Source organism: Rhodamnia argentea, chromosome 3 (genome assembly GCF_020921035.1).
Source record: "Rhodamnia argentea isolate NSW1041297 chromosome 3, ASM2092103v1, whole genome shotgun sequence".
Lineage (NCBI taxonomy): Eukaryota > Viridiplantae > Streptophyta > Magnoliopsida > Myrtales > Myrtaceae > Rhodamnia > Rhodamnia argentea.
Window position 1 is genome coordinate 20,056,887 of NC_063152.1, and position 19,052 is coordinate 20,075,938.

At 37.0% G+C, this 19,052-nt stretch overlaps 1 protein-coding gene across 1 annotated transcript; it reads right to left on the bottom strand.

The window, feature by feature from the left end:
• Window positions 1-15,959: 15,959 nt before the first annotated feature.
• LOC115726347 (tyrosine decarboxylase-like) lies at window positions 15,960-17,920 on the bottom strand. The gene is made up of 2 exons (XM_030656177.2): window positions 16,212-17,920; window positions 15,960-16,176 (listed from the first exon to the last, which is right to left on the bottom strand). The coding sequence occupies exon 1, from the start codon at window positions 17,796-17,798 to the stop codon at window positions 16,212-16,214; it is 1,587 nt and encodes a 528-aa protein (XP_030512037.1). The 5' UTR covers window positions 17,799-17,920; the 3' UTR covers window positions 15,960-16,176.
• Window positions 17,921-19,052: the final 1,132 nt, after the last annotated feature.

A 19,052-nucleotide genomic window follows, 5' to 3' on the forward strand; every position in this document is an offset into this window, starting at 1 on the left:
TTCCTAAGCTCATGTAGACATGTCCGGTATGAGAAATAAGGGTTATCAAAGTATTCGCCAACTCCAACAAGGCATACGTAAGAATACAAAACTACAGTATGCATTATGGTAAATTTGTTAACATTTACCAACATCTATAGCATTTTTTTTTAGCAAAAATTGTCGTACCACATGCAACCAATTGTCCTAATGCTCAATTGTCTGCTTCGTTGACCATGGGCATGAGGCAGACTTTGGCGATTTACAGCGTTTTTTTATTTATTTTGATTGCTAAGTACATATTAGCGAGTGTCTTAAGATATTCATTTAGATGCATAATAATTTTATTGTGGAAATACCCATTTTTTGTTGAAGTTCCGTGTTTATACTATTTTAAGTGTCCATGAATACCTATTAATAAAAAAACACGACTTATTTTTCATGTCGAGTACAGTCCTTTTAACATAAATTTCGAACATCAAAAGTAGTCTGTTGAATTCATAAATTAGGCAAGACATAAACCTAAATCTACGCCAGTAGTTCAAGTATGAAATTATATTAATCTGATAATTTAGGAAACGAACTCTAAATCAACAAATCCATTTCCTTTCCAGGTTAATCACCAAAGACACTTTCGCCTTTTGCTTTTGCCACTTTTGAATGATCATTTATTTATGATTTCGTCCCTGCCAAACCTATTGGGATGCATAAAAAAATGAAAAAAAAATTATTGGGGATGGGAAGTCGCTAGCCTGACACCGACAAGATCTTGTTATTATTTCCGACCCTACGATATTCCAATTAATAGGTATTTTATATAAAACACACGGTGATGGTGTGTGAATTTGTGGTCAGAAATAACCGACGGTGTTGTCAGACTGTCAAGGAAGCATTCTCCTTGGGGATGTAGGTTTTCCCTTTTTTTTTTTGGAAAAATTTGGCTGATAGATTTTGGCTTTTTACCTTACAAGCGTACTTTGGCCAAAAAAAGGAAAAAAAGAACAAAAATAATGCGTGTACGCATCTTCATAAGACCACAAGAAAGCAAGACTATTAAGAACTACTTCCATGGTTCTGTGCTTGCAGCAAGTGGTCACCTAGGGTTGCACGGCTTCAGGAGACCTCACGGGAACATGGTAGTGGTAGGGACTAACTTGAGCCCATCGATAACTTAGTTGGACTCACATTTACTCAAAAATCGAAACCGTTGAGTTAAGGGCCAATTGGGTATTATTAATTGCTTCTCCTAGCTCTGGACATTCAACATGAGACTTCTTTCTTTCACACCACTCACATGGCGCGCTCAACATTACCTTCTTGGCATGTAAGTCTCGGTATACTATATGAAAGCTGAAACAGATAGAGCAACATTAGAGTGATATCTCCACTTTCGTCTTTCGCTTAGACAAGACGAACGATGACGTGATCATGTTATAACACAGAATGGAAAAAGCAATGACAGGAGAAACAAAATTGATAAGAACTCTAACCATATTCGAACCCCCTTATTTATACTTCGATATTATGTTAGACTAATAGTTCGAACGAGAACGAGAACTTCGAAACCATTTTAACACGGAGTTAGCATTTTCTGTGTACATATTTATTTAAGGATCATTATATGTCAGTTGAATGAGTTGAATTATTTTGTCAATAATAGATGCCACTTGTTTTATTTTTTGGACTAATCAACTCGAGACATTTTATAAATCATCGGTCAACGCTATTCAAAACGAGGACGTGTCAAAGAGACGAAAAAAAGTGTTAAAAAAGGAGGAGGAGGGCCAATACCTCTTGCTGTTCTGGTCAACGACGGCTAAATCACAGCCAAAAGCTGCATTTTTTTTATATTATATTTACAGATCAATAATTCTTTGGACGACAAACTAGGTGCCTTCTATTTTAAAAATTATCTTGATAAGTTTCTTTGAAAATAAATAAGGAAAGGAAAAGCACAAATTCGCTTGAAGAACTAGGTTTGGGGGTGGGCGGGAGGTCGTCCTCGCGGACGTATGTGCAGATACGACCGGCGTTGAACTCTTGTGAAATCTACTGAGATTAGATCCACGTGATCAACGGTTGGGATTTACTTTGAATCATGTGGACTGAGTCCAAGAAAAGGTCGTTCCGATCTCGTCCCTTGGCGAGAGGGTGTTGGGATTTGGTGCAATTTCTGATGGCATTCGCAGATACTAATTTGATAAGTTTTAAAATTTGATTACATATTTTACAAGTTTTAGGACTCAATTGTATTTGCGAGACAAGTATTAAAACTTTCAATACACTTTTCCTTCTTGATTTTGGTAAGTCCAATGCGAGATAATATACAAAGCCTTGATTCAAACATACAAGTGCGGGGTTGGTCGATTTTTCTCCTCAATTTCCTCTCGAGTTTCTCTCTCTTCTTCGTATACAAATGCATATGTCAACATCGGAGGGCCGATCCGGATACAAAACTCGAACTCCCAACCTAATTTTTGTGGTGTAGGACAATTTCTCTATGGAGCTCCGGTCAAGTTCACGGTTCTCATTTTGAGTATCGAACAGTCTGACTTATCTTGGATGCATCAAATTTCTACATGGACTTTTGTGGTGAAATTGAGTTCTTCAACCCTAAAATGATTGGGAATCGCCTGAGCAAGGGTATCTTTGCATGTCAAGAAAGATTTTTCTGACAGTATATTGTGGAGTGAAGACACAGTAATTTGGAAGTACCCACGAAATGCATGCCAGGAGACCTGCTTGTCCTTTGTAACCGGACAACTTGAATCCTTGATCTGATCATGGATAAAATCTTTAAGCAAACCAAAAAGCTCAATTTAAAACTGAGACTTACGAAATGAAATTCTATTATTCTATTGTTATATATTGTGCAACTTTTGCAAAGAATTAAACACTCAAACACGAATATACTATTGTTTAACAGCAATCATCCTACAAACCATTATTTTAATTTAGAGACATTCAAACAAGACATGAGTGAAGGTAACTCAAAATTGACATGACATAACTTACATTAACGTGTTTTCGTCAGTTGAACGAAATTTATAAAAATAACAATAATGACACAAATCAATACAGATTATCAATATGTGTATAATCACAAGACACGTATCATAAATCTTTTCGTCTCCTTCGCCACTCGCATTTAGAAAAGTGAACTATGTCACAGTGTTTGGAAAAATGAAATGTTATTGAGAAAAATGACCTTTTTTTTTTTTTGTGGAAATGAGCCACGCATAAAGTGGACTTAAGAAAGTTGTCCATTCAACTCATAATCATTCCATCGTTCTTTCTCATCATCACGAAGTTGTCTCCCGTTGACCTTCATCTGCCTGCTGGGATGAGATATATGCTCGCGCAAAAAGAGACCATTAGGTTTGACTCCTAGAGCTGACCGGCAGCATGTTGTCCCAATCAATCACCATCCCAAATCTAACTCAAGGAAAAGACTTCTTACCCAAGGTTAGTACTTACTGTGGGATCAAAATATCGACCAGTCGGTCCAATCAAAGGCATTCCATTCTACTTGAGAACTGTCGGGAAGAGTTTGCTCTTTTTCTTTGTCTGTCACTCCTGCCAAATAGAAGGCGAGATTTAAGAAAGGATGACTCGTGAATCTTGCCATCGTATCCTTTAGGGTTAATATAACAAAAAAAACTCTAAACTAATATATCTATAACAGATTTATTTCAAATTATTTTTTAACAAAAAAAATCTTAAATTAATATACTTGTAAGAAATTTATCCCAAACTAATATACCTATGATAAATTTATCCTCTATTAATTTTCATTAAATTTAACTGTCAAATTATACAATTGGATAACACGTGACGGTTAATGGATATACTACTTTGAGATTTTTACGCTTTATTTGTTATAGATTTATCAATTTGGGATTTTTTCATGCTATTAACTCAATTTAACGGAGGGTAAATTTATCACAAGTGTATCAGTTTGAGGTATTTCGTGATCAAAAGAATTAGTTTATGGTAAATTTATCATAAATATACCAATTTAAGATTTTTAGTGGTAAAAAAATAGTTTGAAATAAATTTATCATAAGTGTATCAGGTTGCGACTTTCATGATCAAAAAAATTAATTTGGGATAAATTTATCACAAATGTACCATTTTAGGATTTTTTATGGTATTAACCCAATTCTTTATTATAATTCCTCTATACTATTCACTCTTTTCTTTGCTTTATATGTTTTTTTTTTCTTCTTTTGTGATCTTTTTTCTCATGTTTTATTCCAAATATTCTACTTGCGGGATAGAGCACATTAGAGTTCCCATAATAGTAATTTTTATTTTTGTAAACAGAAGGTACAATCTAAATAAATGGCAGCCTAAAATCTACAATCCGATTTTTTTTTTTTTTGGTCATATACAATCCGAACTTTAGCACTAAACAAAATATGGGATATTTTTTTAGGAGGTTGTGAGAAGAACGTAGTATCTAATCGCTTCGCTATACTAATATTAACAAGCCCCTAATAGTTATTTTTGTTGATGGTGAAAAGGGCGGGTGCCCTTACCAAATTGCAGATCAAGCAAAGGAAAATATGAGGCCATCCTGCTTTCCCCGACTGCGATGTATGTTGGAAGCCCAATAAGGGTGACGTACTTAAGGCCAAGCCCCCTCCTTCGCAGATTAGTCAAGGTTTACTGAGATGGAAGAAAGGCCGGGGAAAATTTGATATAAATTTTAAACAAAGGACAAAACTCATATGTGATACGTGTCACTTGACAGTTTTCATGGAATAAGACGAGTTAAGTCTGATATAAATTGAACTAATATGACAAGATACATAAAACGATCGAGGAGATGCACGCAGAGCTTATAATGGGTTGACTTATGATTAAGGTTGCATCCATTCTCCTAGACTAACAGCCACCAATAGATTGAAGTTCACTAGTAACCAGTTGAACGGTTGCAACTTAGCAAGTACTATTCCTAACTAAAGTTGATAGATCACGCTATGAATAACTTAGCATTGCTCACACACTTGTACACTTCTCGAAACAGGATTTACAATAAGTAACAACAACTCTCAACAAAGTAGGGCACAAGTGAATAAAACCACGATTGTAAAAGATAGTAAATGAGACTATATCGGAGTTTGTAGCTTTCTCGTCATCCTATGTCCTTCAGCATGTGTTGAGTCACTTGTCTTTGATCATCAAACTAGGTGTTGGACAATGTTGAACAAAATTAATTTGTCGTTGGAGATGATAGGCACAATCACCGAATATCCGGTTGCCCGTACAATCAAATCTTAGAGAATCGGCTATACTTAACAATATTTCATTCTCCAAGTCGATAGCAATCAATTTTATTCTGCTCAAATATTCCTTTTGGATTGTCAATCTCAAGGTTAATTTCCTTTTGACCCAAGTATTAGTTCAAAGAAATATATAGGTCTTCTTATTCATATTACAGAAATCACGTGAAGAATATCTTCTCATGTCTGATAAGGTAAGATACTCCTATTTACTTCTCGTAAGTCTACCCAAGCTTCCCGCTACTAATCGACTACAAGTTACCGTCCATTTTGTTCTCCTTGGTGCATTAGAGATTGAAACTTTACTGAGTTGTTCATCTCGTCACGGCACCTCCAAAACGTCACGAACCTCCCACTCTCCTCGACTGGTTCACCCTTTATGATAGTTCGTTAAGCTTCAGTTAGTATTCTCACTTTGTACTTCGAATTCCATGAAGAGTGATAGAGTATCCTTTGACCTGAAATGAAATAACATCTACATTTATCAAATAATAATGAGAAATATATGATTTTGTCAACTTCAAAATATCGTCAGGGGTTTTTCCTAACATCAACTTTTATATATCAAGAAAATTTCATATTTGTTGGATTAAATTCAATTCCAAGTGCTTGAGCTGCAAGATTTTGACTAAATAAAAGTAACATGTAAAATGTAAAAAGCAATGCAGCACGCTCTAAAATCATGGTCCTATTTAAAACAGTTTTGACACGAGAACTCAAAAAATAACATGCTCGAAGCCCTTCGATCACATTGTGCAAACGCAATTTGCCACCGAACACATAACAAGTCTCACGTGTTTCTTTCTCAAATGTAGATAAGTGTACTGAAAGTCCCAAAACTTGTTTAGAAAGTGAAACTGAATCCTAAAATTTGAAAAAAGTGCAATCAAGTCCTAAAAAACTTGAAATTGGTGCAATCAAGTCCTTACGTTAACTTCGTTCAACTAGCTGATGAAAATACTGACGTGGCTTTCTAATTATTTTCTCATCCTATGTGGTGATGACATGGCTAAAATAACGTCGATTTTGTCCAAATATGATTTTAATGCAACATTTATTTAAATTAAATTAAAAAGAAGCTAAACTTGCTGGCCATTCCCCACCTCGCAGCCTGCTTCTCAGCCCCCCCCACCTTCCTTCTAGTTTGGCAAACTTAATATTTTTAAAAAAAAATTATACTAACAATCATATTTCATCCAAAACGATGTCATTTTAGCCTTATGTTTTATATTTTGGCCTTGTTATCGCCTTGTAGAAGGTAGAAAAATATCAAAAACAAAGAAAAGTCTATATTTAAAGACTTAATTGCACCAATTTGATAAGTTGTGGGACTTAATTACACTTTTTGTGAGTTTTAGAACTCAATTTTATTTTCATAATAAGTTTTACAACTTGCAATGAACTTGTCCTTTCTCAAATGTTGTGATAAAAGATATGAAAAACGCATAGTTTCAAATCAATTATTTTCGAAAATAAATATGTGACCCATTCACTGCAAATAAAACATTTTTTTGTCATACAACTATTGATATAGCGGGTGGAGAAATATATCTAGCGTAATTCGTGAGAAAGTATTTAATCGTCCTTGCCTCCATCTCATAGTTGATATTTATCGGATTTCTCATAGTAGACTTATTTGACAACATTCTAAGTGTTAATTAAGGGAAAGAGTTTATTGTCATAGCATGGAGAGATTGTACACCTATACGTGGAAAATTATCCAAAAAGTTCTAAATCTATTGCACATTTATAAATTCAATCCTAAACTTTTTAATTTTTCCATTGAATCTTAAAACTTTTCATCTTTTATCAATTGCGTTCTAAAACCTTTCACCTTTTGCCAATTGAGACAATTCGACCATTTTTGGCTAGAAATGGCTCGGTTGGCATTGACGTGGATAATTTTTAATAATTTTAATAATTTTTAATAATTTTTTCCTTTTTGGATCAAAGGGTTGGTGGACCGGTGACCCTTGCTAGCCCCCGGACGAGGCCCTTGAAGCCCTCGTTGGCTGCAGGTGACGGCGGTAGAGGTCGTCGGCCCCCATCCGCCCTTTGAAAAGAAAAAGAAAAAAGAAATAGAAAGAAAAGAAAATGAAAAATAAAAAGAAAAGAAAAATAAAAAATAGAAAATTCACAAAAATGTTAAGCATTATTAAAATTGTCCACTTCAACGCCGACTATGTCACGTAGGTCGGCCGACATTCCCCTCAGCAATTTTCGGGATGAAATTGGGTGGATGGGCTCAATTGACAAAAGTTGAAAATGTTTACGACTCTATTGACAAAATTAAAAGGTTTAATAATGAATTGACGAAAATGCAATATATTTAAGACTTTTTAGACAACTTTTCCATATACGTAGAAGAAGAAAAAGATATTTTGGTTTGAACTTTTTCTCACAAGGTTGTTCATAAGTTAAAAAAGAATTCAAATAGTAGGTGAGAGACATAACAAAATTATTTTATATATTTGCCCGTTCATAGAATACTTACAAAATAGCTGATTGCTTTTATTTTTTTGAAGGAAAAAAAAAAGATTCAGATATCTTTAAATAGGAGGTCATCTTTGGTGGTGCAATAATTCTCGTGTAAAGGAAAAGATCCTTTTCACAACAAGGCAGAATGCATTGTGATTTAGCGACCATCCACTTTTTTCCTGTGATCACTAGATTCGAGTCAAGAGCCACGACGACAAAAAATAAAGAAAGGAAGGAAGAGATCATTAAGATTCTACTCAAGAGCCACGACAACCCATAAAGATGCTCATAGCTTTCAGTGTTTTCCACCGTACAAGCCTATGTCGTTGATTCTTTATGGACCTCTAAAATATCTTTTATACCATGACCAATACCTCAATTGATTCTATATATGTTACTTGCTATCAAGAAAAGAACTATAAATTATGAATTTACATTTTAACCAATTTAAATTTGAATATAATTTCAATAAAAATCTAAACTCTTTAATTAGCCTCTCGCTCCTTCCCTCTTGAAATTTTATTGGCGTGTTAATTATCATTCCTAATATTTAGAATCGGTTATCGCCGGTCGTTCTACGCAGCATACCGCCACTTTTATGATTTCCAACGGCATTTAATCGTAAGAATCATAACGAAATTTCAAACACAAATGTTTAGGATTAAATTAGCAAAATTGAAAAATTTAAGACTGAATTGACATCCATGTAATAAGTTTAGGACTAATTGGACAATTTTCTCAATTTTCATTGATAAGCTATTTGATGGCACACTTTTTGTTGTGATGTTTATAATAGTTCTACATAACTTTGTTGGTCCTGTTCCACATTCCTTAATCTTTGGGAATTACTTTGATTGTGGAATTATAAATATGATCAAGGTAAGACCTAAGAGTTGAGCCACAACAGGAGTTGCACTTGCAAGTGCATGTGAATAATTGAAATGTACGCACTGCCGCTTGTGAGCATAGCTTTGTCTCGGCCATTGGGTTTCGATCTCGCCTGATCTCCATATAATTCAACGACTGACATGTGAGCTCGCGTGCGTACGGGTTATGTAATTATCTGTCGGCCTGATAGCGACATTTCGCCGAGTCCTCTTCAACCTCGGCAAAAGACAAATTCACTTGTCAGGTAAATCAATTCCCGGCAACATGGTCCCGTCGGACATGGTCCTTCATCTACTTTTTGGATGCTCTGATTATAACTTTCTACGCTTGGACCTATCTGTACTACGAATCTCCTCTCACGCCTTTCCAATGGGCTCAAAATCGATCACAAAGATGGAGCTTGTGATTTAGCTTCTCCTTTTCCCGCAAAATGGGAAGGCCCAGATCAATCATTGAACCATCATGAGTATACCACCCATACACAAAAGCAAAAAGAAAAGATGTAAAAAGCTCGACATTGGGAAAACGCAGATTTCGAGTTAGGGAAAACAAAACTCCTTAATTTTTATTACTAGGAATGATCTTCACTAATCCAATAACTTGGTGTAGCTGATTAGGAGTGATCGGTTCTCGATCCGGTTCGGACTCACCCAAAAACCAAGAGTCGGACCGAAGGTACCTGGATTTGGTAAATAACTAACATATCCCGAGATTGAAATTGCAACAAACATCAACCCAGACTTGTGCCTTACATGAAAAGTGCTCGCAAAAGCATGACAAGTAACGGTCTGTCTAGTTTAGCCAGTTCATACAAAAACCAACTCATCATTGACTTTAATGAACATTAGGATTTCAATCAAACAACTACCACACCCCACCAAAATCAAGGAAACGAACTATGAAATATCTATGTGTCTTCGAAACTTAGGGGCAGCCCGAAACAAAAAAAGGCATTGAAAACTAACGAGAATTAGAAAGATTCTAGCTTCTTTTGGAGCTCTTTACCTCCATTGTCAATGGTGATGAGAGAGAGAGAGAGGAGGGGGGAGGGGGACCTTGTTGCGCCTTTGGATCTAGCTGTCGAGCATGGGAGCGACGCTCTTGTCAAAGTGTCGAGCGAGAGGGTGAGAGGCTGAGAGCAATTAGGTATTGCGCTTAGAGAAAGAGGCTTCAGCCTTAGACTTTAGATATTTAAATTTTTTAAAAAATAATAAAATATTGTCAGTCCAGCCCCCTGGAACCGGGAACCGAGCCCCTCGGACACAAGTTCTACTTTTTGAAATTAGGAATTGGTCCGGGTGGTTCCCGATTCTGTCGGTCCGTCTTGATCACCCCTATCATTTATGTGTTGTGCACAACCCATTTTTATAATGTCATCGGTCGTGTCATGCCAAGCCATGTCGAGTCACGGGCCGACCGATGGCACAAGTATTGTTGGGTTGTGTTGCGACATGTATGAGCCTTAACTAAGTTTGTGCGTCTTGTGTCACAAGAAGCCAACTCGAATTGGATAATTGATTCATACAAACTTATTTATTCAAACGCATTGGAGAATCCTTACATAGCAACTTCCGCTTACAATGAGATAATCTATATGACACGTATGAGTTCCAATGCAAACGTATCATGGATATTTTTTATAGAGTAATACAAGATGCGAGAAGTAAGTATCTTTCTATTCTAACTTAGTACATTCATAAATTACTAAGTGAATACAGATTTTGCTACCGTTAGATATCAAGTGATGATGGCTTAGAGGTCAGGCTTTTGCGAAAAAGGCTAGTTGGAGGATTATGGTGGTGGGAGGAGAGGAGAGGGAATATGGAAGGGGTATGGAAAATTGGGTGAAACATAAACCCTTTGTGTAAGAATTAGTGGAGGGAAATTTTGAAAATTTAAGGGATGGTAAATTGGTAATGGGATCCAGCAGGGGCTGGAATTCAGTGATCTCAACTCCACCCTTAGGCTGCGTTTAGTGGTTTGATTTTCTAGATGGGATAACACTGCATATGATATGATATGATATGATATGATATGTAATTCATCGATCTTGCTATATTCTATCCACTGTTGGTAAATCGGAGTAATTTAAAATAGGATATTTTCAAATCCTATTATGTCAATTGTTTTGTATGAACGATATATCAGTATTAATGAACTTAAAAATTGCATAAATGGAGATCATAAGAATCCCTCGCGACACTTTTGCCTGCTTGAATTTTATTTTCTTATTTTTTAATATTTTGCCTTTCTTTTTTTATTTCTTTTCCCCTTCCATCATTCTCTCATATAATTTTACTAAATAATGAACCATATTAATATACCTAAAATAGGTAATATATACAAATAATAAATATATAGTTTTATGTATATCGAATATATATTATAAGATTCAAAGAAGTCTGAATATATAAATAAAGATAGAAACAGATAAAAATAAAATTGTTGTTTCTCATTTTGAAATTTATTTTTAAATTATAATTTTATAATATTTTAATTAGTTTAAGAAGTTTGTTATTCAAGAAAAGTAACTCTTACATTATGGGTATTAGAAATTATATTCAACTTTATTCCACCTCCTTCATGTGATGTTTTTTTTTATCTAGGCTATATCCCTATTATAATTGACTTTACCTTGTCTTGGGCAAGAGCTAAACACAGAATTTATGCAATCTTGAATTTTATACGGACTAGCAATTTAATCCGCACTAGTTTATCGGCGAATCGACTGGAATTCTGCGCGATGAGGTTGCAAAGCTCCATCAATTGCCAACAAAATCCCGCGACTGGTGGGAAGTCTTCGACCTATAGACCAATGTCCATTGAACTAAAAATGAAGTTGGATGGCCGTTGAAAGGAAAAAAAGGAGGCTCTTTCTCTCTCCCCTGCTCACAGCAAGAACTTGGTTTCTGAAGAAGGCGGATCAGGTTTGCTTTTGTTTTCTCACACGATGTTTCCTTTAATATCGAAACTGAGTGATTTATTAAGGTGGTGAAATGCTAAATTGAGATTGTCAGAAAGTTCTTATGATGAGATTGATGTTGCAGAGTTAGATGACTGAGAGAAGAAATCTTATTTCCTCACCTTCCACCGGGGGATTTTTGGAGGATTAAGTGACTTAACAAACTCTTGAGGGTCCAATACCGACCGACTAGCATTGGAAGCATTATATCAACAGCCTTTTTTTTTGTTCACCTCTTTCTTTTGCTCGGCCTTATTTGCTCTTGAAAACAGCTACCATCCAACATGATGGCCCGCGAGGAGCCGTGTGAGTACTAAATCACAAGTTTCTGATTAAAAACCGCGCCGATTTAGTAAGAACCTAAGGATCCACTCTTTTTACTTTTCAACGAAATGAACGGTTAGGAAAGACGACGGTAACTTGAGAGAGAAAATCAACTTACCCTTGTTAGCTTGCATGTCTGTTTGTTTTCGCAATTGATTCATGTTTGTTTTTTGAGGTCCCTTCACCGTAAAATACCATAATAAGCAGAATTAACCTTGACTATTTGGAGGACTTACACTTAAGAAAGTTGGACAGCGGCATTTAGCATGCTATGAGTGCTGATAATTTGCCTTGGATGTTGAAGTCATTTCTGATGGCATCACGTAGTCCTCATTCCGGCCACTCTTTTTTAGTGAAAATTACAGGTTGCCCCTAGAGATCATTTTAGCCAACTTCATTATTTGTTTTGTCTCGGAGTTTGTCAGGCAGGGTAGCAGTTGTAAAATCATTATAGATTCTGGAACTTATGATAAGTTAAAGATTGACTACTGCCTGTAACTTTTTTCGCATATGCACTGTACAGAAGAAGATCTAAGTGTGTACCTTACTCTCTCTTTTTAGTTCCATGGTCATTTGCTGGTTCTAGAGTCGAAAGAAAGAACTAGATGAGGGTTTCTTTTACCCAACTATAAACACTACGACTACCTCCGCCAGCGTGGTGTGGACGGAGAATCTGCCTCAGTGGGAACAACTTCGGCTAAAGAAATGCTTCAATTGGGTTTCGGCCTAATGGGCCGAGCCCGATCAAGCCCACCCGGGTCGGCTCGGGTTGACCAGTGGTCCTTTGATTGTCTGAATTCTCTCTAATTATTTTATTGGGCTTACTGTCTTGGCTGAGTGTGCCGAATGCATCCAAATAAGGCTTGGCCCATTGGGCCAAATCGGTTTGGGTCCAATCGTGTTGCCAGGGTCGGGCCGAGGCCCTCTAATTATCTTAATTCTTCTCAATATGACTTTGGTTATCGCACTTGATTTGGCCCAACTGGCCGAGTTGGGCTTTGGCCTAAGTGGGTCGAACCTAGTCCAGTCAAATGGGCTTATCTAGCTTGACTTTGTTGGTCCCAACTCGTCGTTTCAGCTAAATTTTGCCAAATTACCATGATTTTGCCAAAACTGACATCAAGATTCAATTAATTTGGCCTAATTAGATTTGAATTGGTTTAATTGCCACTATTAATGAGGGGTCAATGGGGGCCCATTAACTTGTCCTCAAATAATGGCCGCCCGTCTCAAGTTCGAACTCTTGAAATTCGCTTGCAATCTTAAGTTGTTACGATCCCTAGATTAAATGTCGAGAAGCAATATTTTCTGCCCATTGAATACAATATTCACTACAATTCAAAAAAATCAAGTGGAATCGGATGGATTTTAATGCAATTTTGAAATTTCTTGACTAAAGGTCAAAGTCATCAATTTGATCGAAAAGTCGACTCTCGACTCTATTTTTGGTAAAAGCTAAGAACGAAAAGTTCAATTAAGCCAGCAAAAATTTGAATTGATGATTTGTTAATTTTTTTTCAATTTGTTCAAAATGTTGACCAAGGGTTGACATCAATGTTTGACCAAAAAGTCAACAGAAAAGTCAAATATTGATTTATTGAGTAAATTGAACCTGAGTACAAATGAGGTGAATAGAGTTTGAAAAAAACTAAAAGGGCTCTTTTTGACTGGGAAACGTGTCGTCCTAAGGTACTAAAAAAAAGTACTTTAGGTAACACAAACTTCATCGCTTAAAAGTAGCTTTGCCAATGCTATTATAATGTGTTTTAACAAGAGACTGGCTATGAAAAGGAACAACATAAGTGTCGCTTAGACTCGATCATTAGGCAGCATTTGTGTCAATATCAGAAAAGAAGAAATTTTTTGTTAGACCATGTCTTTTTGGCAAGTGACAAAATATTATTTTATTGGCCGTAAAAGAAAAGATGGATAGACTGTTTTAGAAAGATTCAAAACTTTAGGCTTCGTTGTTTTGTGAAAAATAAATAATTTGAAAAATATTTTTCTAAAAATGATCGCTTATATCACTTCAAATAATAAGCCAATGATATTCTTTTTATTTACAATAAAAATTTATGTCCGAACACTTTCATGAGCGATGAAAATATTTTTCGATTGTTCATCTTTGTTAAGAGATGTAAACTATAATTTTTGGAAAATATTAATTATTTATTTTCCGCGAAACAAATGCACCTTTAATTTTTTACATAGGGTGCCTTGTGTTTTTTTTTTTTTTGTTCTTACTTATATATAAAAATCTTGCAAGACTAAATTAATAGATTAAGTAATGTCTTTGCGGCTAGTTGTGGTGAGTTATTCCTTCTCCAATAATTTGAAGATCCTATGTTTGAGGGCATGCATGTCAACGATTCTGATTTTAAAAAGTGATTTTGAGTAGAATTGTTTTTTCTAATTTTGTTCCTGAAATGAGTTTTAGATAATCGAATATGTTTGACAATCTGCGTAAAATTTTTGTTCCTGGAACAAAAACACGTTTGGTAACCGCACAAAATTTTTGCTCTAGAAAATAATTTTTCTTCCCAATTTTTGTCATTTAAGTCAAATAATTACGTAGTTACTTTGTGAATTTTTTTTTCTAAATTTCGAATTAATCGAAGATTAATTTATATTGATTCTCTTACCTAACATATTGCATATTGTATATAATATTTTTTTCGTGCTATTCTGTCTAATTGTCATGTTATACCGAGTCATTGTAAGGTTAAAAAAGGATAGACCATGTTGGGTTCTTGTGTGATTTTAGATTAGCTCGGGTCCTCGCAGTCCTATACCAAATCGAAACGAAGGATATCAAATTCGATCTTAGTGTGATCGATGGCATGTGTATGTGTACACGTAAATGGATTCGCTAATAGTCTTTGATGAAGGTAGATTGAGAACCTTATCGAACGCTCGAGCAAAACCGTTCGATTCTACGCAATCAAAAAAATCTAGGGTCCAAGGACTTGGCTAAGTCGGTGTTTCCACCGACGCCCTTTTAGATTAGTTTAAGCTCTCGCAAGTTTATACCAAATTGCAACGAAGGAAAATAAAATTCGATCTTAGTGTGATCGATGACATATGTATGTGTACATACAAATGGAGTCACCATCAGTCTTTGAGGAAGGAAGATAGATCGAGAACCTTATCGAATGCTGGGGAGAAATCGTTCGATTCTACGCAACCACGTAAATATAGGGTCCAGAGACTTGCTTACGTCGGTATTTCCACCGATGCCCTTTCGGCACCGAAGTTGATTGTTTTCTAAATATGTTTCATGCAAATTTTAATTCATTTTTAAACCTATGAGGTAAGCCAATGCTAAGTGTTCACGCATATTGTTTTTGTCTTTTTTTTTTTTCAAATTTTCTAAAACTAGACTAAGTGCAAAGCACTTAAACCTTGGTAAATCACAACCAATGAAATCAAGTGTGCAATCAAAGAATCATACTATTGATAAATTGCATCAAAAAACCCTAATGAAGCCTTAAGGGCTTGGGGAAATGTGGTTCGGGTTTAATTTCAAAGTTATTTATGATTTTCCTGAAAAAGAATAAAATATATGAAATCTAGGGAATTTAGGCCCAAATTTATGAAAATGAGATCAAACTAGCCTAATCTAAGCTTCTTCTATTTTTAGGAATTTTCTGAAATTTTTAGAATTTTTTTCAATTTTTTTTTTATTTTTTTATTATCTTATATATTTTTCTTTGAAAATGAGACTTCGTTATGTTTTAGATTGAGTGAAAAGTGATAAAAGAACTGAAAGGGAAAAGTAAGAGATTTTTTTTTTTTTTTTGTAAGTAAAAGTAAGAGATTTGTTCTGTTTTGTGATTCTCAAAAGTGATTCTTTTTTCAAAACCAACTTTATTTTTGTTCTTGTTTTTGCTCTAAAATTGTTCCATGAAATAGAAGCAGAGATCATTTACGTTACCAAACACGATTCTCATTCTTTTTTGTTTTAAGGAATAGAATCGGAGAACCAAAATCGTTACTATGTAAGCCCTGAATTTCCAAATTGGCTTCCATTTTTATTTTATTGTATTTCAATTACTTCCACAATTTGGCCAACAATTCTTTTCTTTTTTTTTTTTTGCCTAGAACTTTTGGCAACAATCTTTATTTTGTCAAGCATTGAAAAAGAGCCATTGAAGATGATACCATGCTACACTTTGTTACGAGTGTTGCTTATTGAAATGAGTGTTGCCTAATGCTGAAAAAGTGTGGCCCAAACTTTTGCGCAACACCTGTAATGGATTACGCAGCGCATTTTGAGCTTTGTTGCACGCTAGTTATGTAGCGTGTTGCTCACTCCTCGGCATGCCAAATAGAGAATTTGCATGTTCTTGCACCACCTTCCAAGCCATGGTCACGTGCCTCTCTCTCACCAGTGTCGCCCCGACGGCGAAGCGGAGAACATAAACTCCTCCGATCACCGCATGAGTCATGAAGACCCGACCCGAAGTATTGATAGCGTGAAGCAACTGTGCATTGAGCTTGTTCGCCTCGTTCGATTTCCATGCTTCACCGTCTCCTTCATGGACCGTGTGGACATTTGACATGCTGGTGGCTACTGAAGGACGTATCCGGAAACAAACCAACGCAAAATTTCTCGGAAAGACGACTTCGAATCGGCCGTCTTCCCCTACGAGCTCCTCGAAGAGCTTCGCCAATCGACAATGGATCCTTATGTGATTCCTCAGATTGTGCACGCCATAGCTCCTGAGAACAAGCCACAGCTTCAATGCCCTGAACCTCCTGCTGACAGAAACTTGCCAATCTTTGTAGTCCACAACTTGTTTTGACTCAGATGCCTCATTCTTGAGGTACTCGGGGTCTGTCGATAAGGACTTCACGATGGCATTTGGGTCTTTTACCCAGAGGCAGCAGCAATCAAGGGAGGTCAACAGCCACTTATGGGCATTGAAGCTGAATGAGTCCGCAAGCTCGATTCCATTGATGAATTTTCTGAACTCGGGGCATATACATGATGCTCCGGCGTACGCGGCGTCAACATGGACCCACATGTCGAACTCGCTCGCGACTTTACATAGAGGCGCCAGCGGGTCGACGGCTGTGATGGAAGTTGTCCCTACCGTGGCACATAAGTACAATGGAATCAACCCCGCATCGATGTCCAAACAGATTGCCTTCCTTAGCGAGTCTGGAGACAAGCCGAACAAGGTCGACTTCGTTGTCTTCAAGGCCCGGATGTTCTGTGGGTCGATTCCTGCAATCCGGGCAGCTTTCAGGAACGAGCAATGCGTTTGATCTGACCCGTAGACGACGAGCTTCGTGATGGAATCATGTCCCGCCCTCCTCAGGACCCTATCTCTCGCAGCAGTGAGAGTACAAATGATGGCCTCGGCGGTATTCCCTTCAATGACTCCCCCACCATTCCCTGAAAAGAGGAACGGCCTCGGCAAGTCCAGCATTTTCCCGAGCCAGTCCATGACTAGGCTCTCAAGCTCAGTCGCCGCGGGTGACGAGACCCAGTTGAGCCCCACCACGTTATACCCCGCACAAAGCATCTCGCCGAGGATTGCCGCAGTGCTAGAGCTGATCTGGAAGTAGGCGAAGAAATTGGGGCTCTGCCAATGAGTCAAACCCGGGACTATGTGCCGGCGCACATCGTCAAGCATGGCCTCCATGGGTTCTCCATCGTGCGGGGCGGAACTCGGGAGGCATTTGGAAAGATACCCAGGCTCGACTTGGCTCAGAACCGGGTACTCCTCAATGTTCTTGTAGTAGTCGGCTAGGAAGTCGACGACCATGTGTCCTTGACGCCTGAACTCTCCGAGATCAAGGGGGTTCATCACGATCTCATTGCCAGCTACCGTTTCGAGCGGGTGCTCACAATCGCATCGAAGGCTTTCCATCAACGTAGTTGGAGTTTTAGGTTGGCGATGGGAGCTAAATCAAATGCTTTTGTTTTAGCTAAGTTTGAGATGATCAGTTTTTGGTTGGGGGTTTTAGCTTCTCGGATCACTTAACATTTATAGTTGGCGGCATACATGGGTCTCTTTGTCCATGGGTCAAGGGGCTCGTCTTCGACATAAATAATGGGTTTCGTAAATATTACAGGAATCGGCAAACTTACCACAACCAACGTGTCAGCCTCAGAGACAACAAGAAGGTAGAACCTTAGACAGGGAATGGCCGACCTAAGGGTGGGCGGGCATTGATGGCTACTGGTCGGAAGCCATTTTGCCTAACCAAAGATATCAACTTGCGTTCAAGCTGAAATAACCCATTCTTGTTATCTTTTCATAAATAAAGTAGCCGCATTGGGTGTCATCATAAAGGTGATATCAACAAAGAGCAAATAAGGCCGTGCAGGACAATATTTTCGGAGTAGAATTTTTGCTCCAAAAATACTTCTAGAGCAAAAATCCTTTTAGTAGCACAACTTCTAGAGCATAACTTTATTTTATTTTATTTTATACTTCAGAAATAGTTTTGGAGCCACTTAAAAGAGTAAAAAAAAATTTACTTCTCTTATGAAGTAAAAAAATCAATTTCTGACCAGAAATTGATTTCTTGAGCAGAAATATTGTCAATGCGCGTCCTAACTAAGAGCAACTTCACTTGTGTCAGCCTCGGAGACAACAAGAAGGTAGAACCTTAGACAGGGAATGGCCGACCTAAGGGTGGGCGGGCATTGATGGCTACCGGTCGGAAGCCATTTTGCCTAACCAAAGATATCAACTTGCGTTCAAGCTGAAATAACCCATTCTTGTTATCTTTTCATAAATAAAGTAGCCGCATTGGGTGTCATCATAAAGGTGATATCAACAAAGAGCAAATAAGGCCGTGCGGGACAATATTTTCAGAGTAGAATTTTTGCTCCAAAAATACTTCTAGAGCAAAAATCCTTTTAGTAGCACAACTTCTAGAGCATAACTTTATTTTATTTTATTTTATACTTGAAATAGTTTTGGAGCCACTTAAAAGAGTAAAAAAAATTTACTTCTCTTATGAAGTAAAAAAATCAATTTCTGACCAGAAATTGATTTCTTGAGCAGAAATATTGTCAATGCGCGTCCTAACTAAGAGCAACTTCACTTGTGTCGGCCTCGGTAGACAACAAGAAGGTAGAACCTTAGACAGGGAATGGCCGACCTAAGGGTGGG

Excerpts from the sequence above, each read along its gene's own strand:
- LOC115726347 (XM_030656177.2), bottom strand. The coding sequence starts at position 17,798 with ATGGAAAGCCTTCGATGCGATTGTGAGCACCCGCTCGAAACGGTAGCT.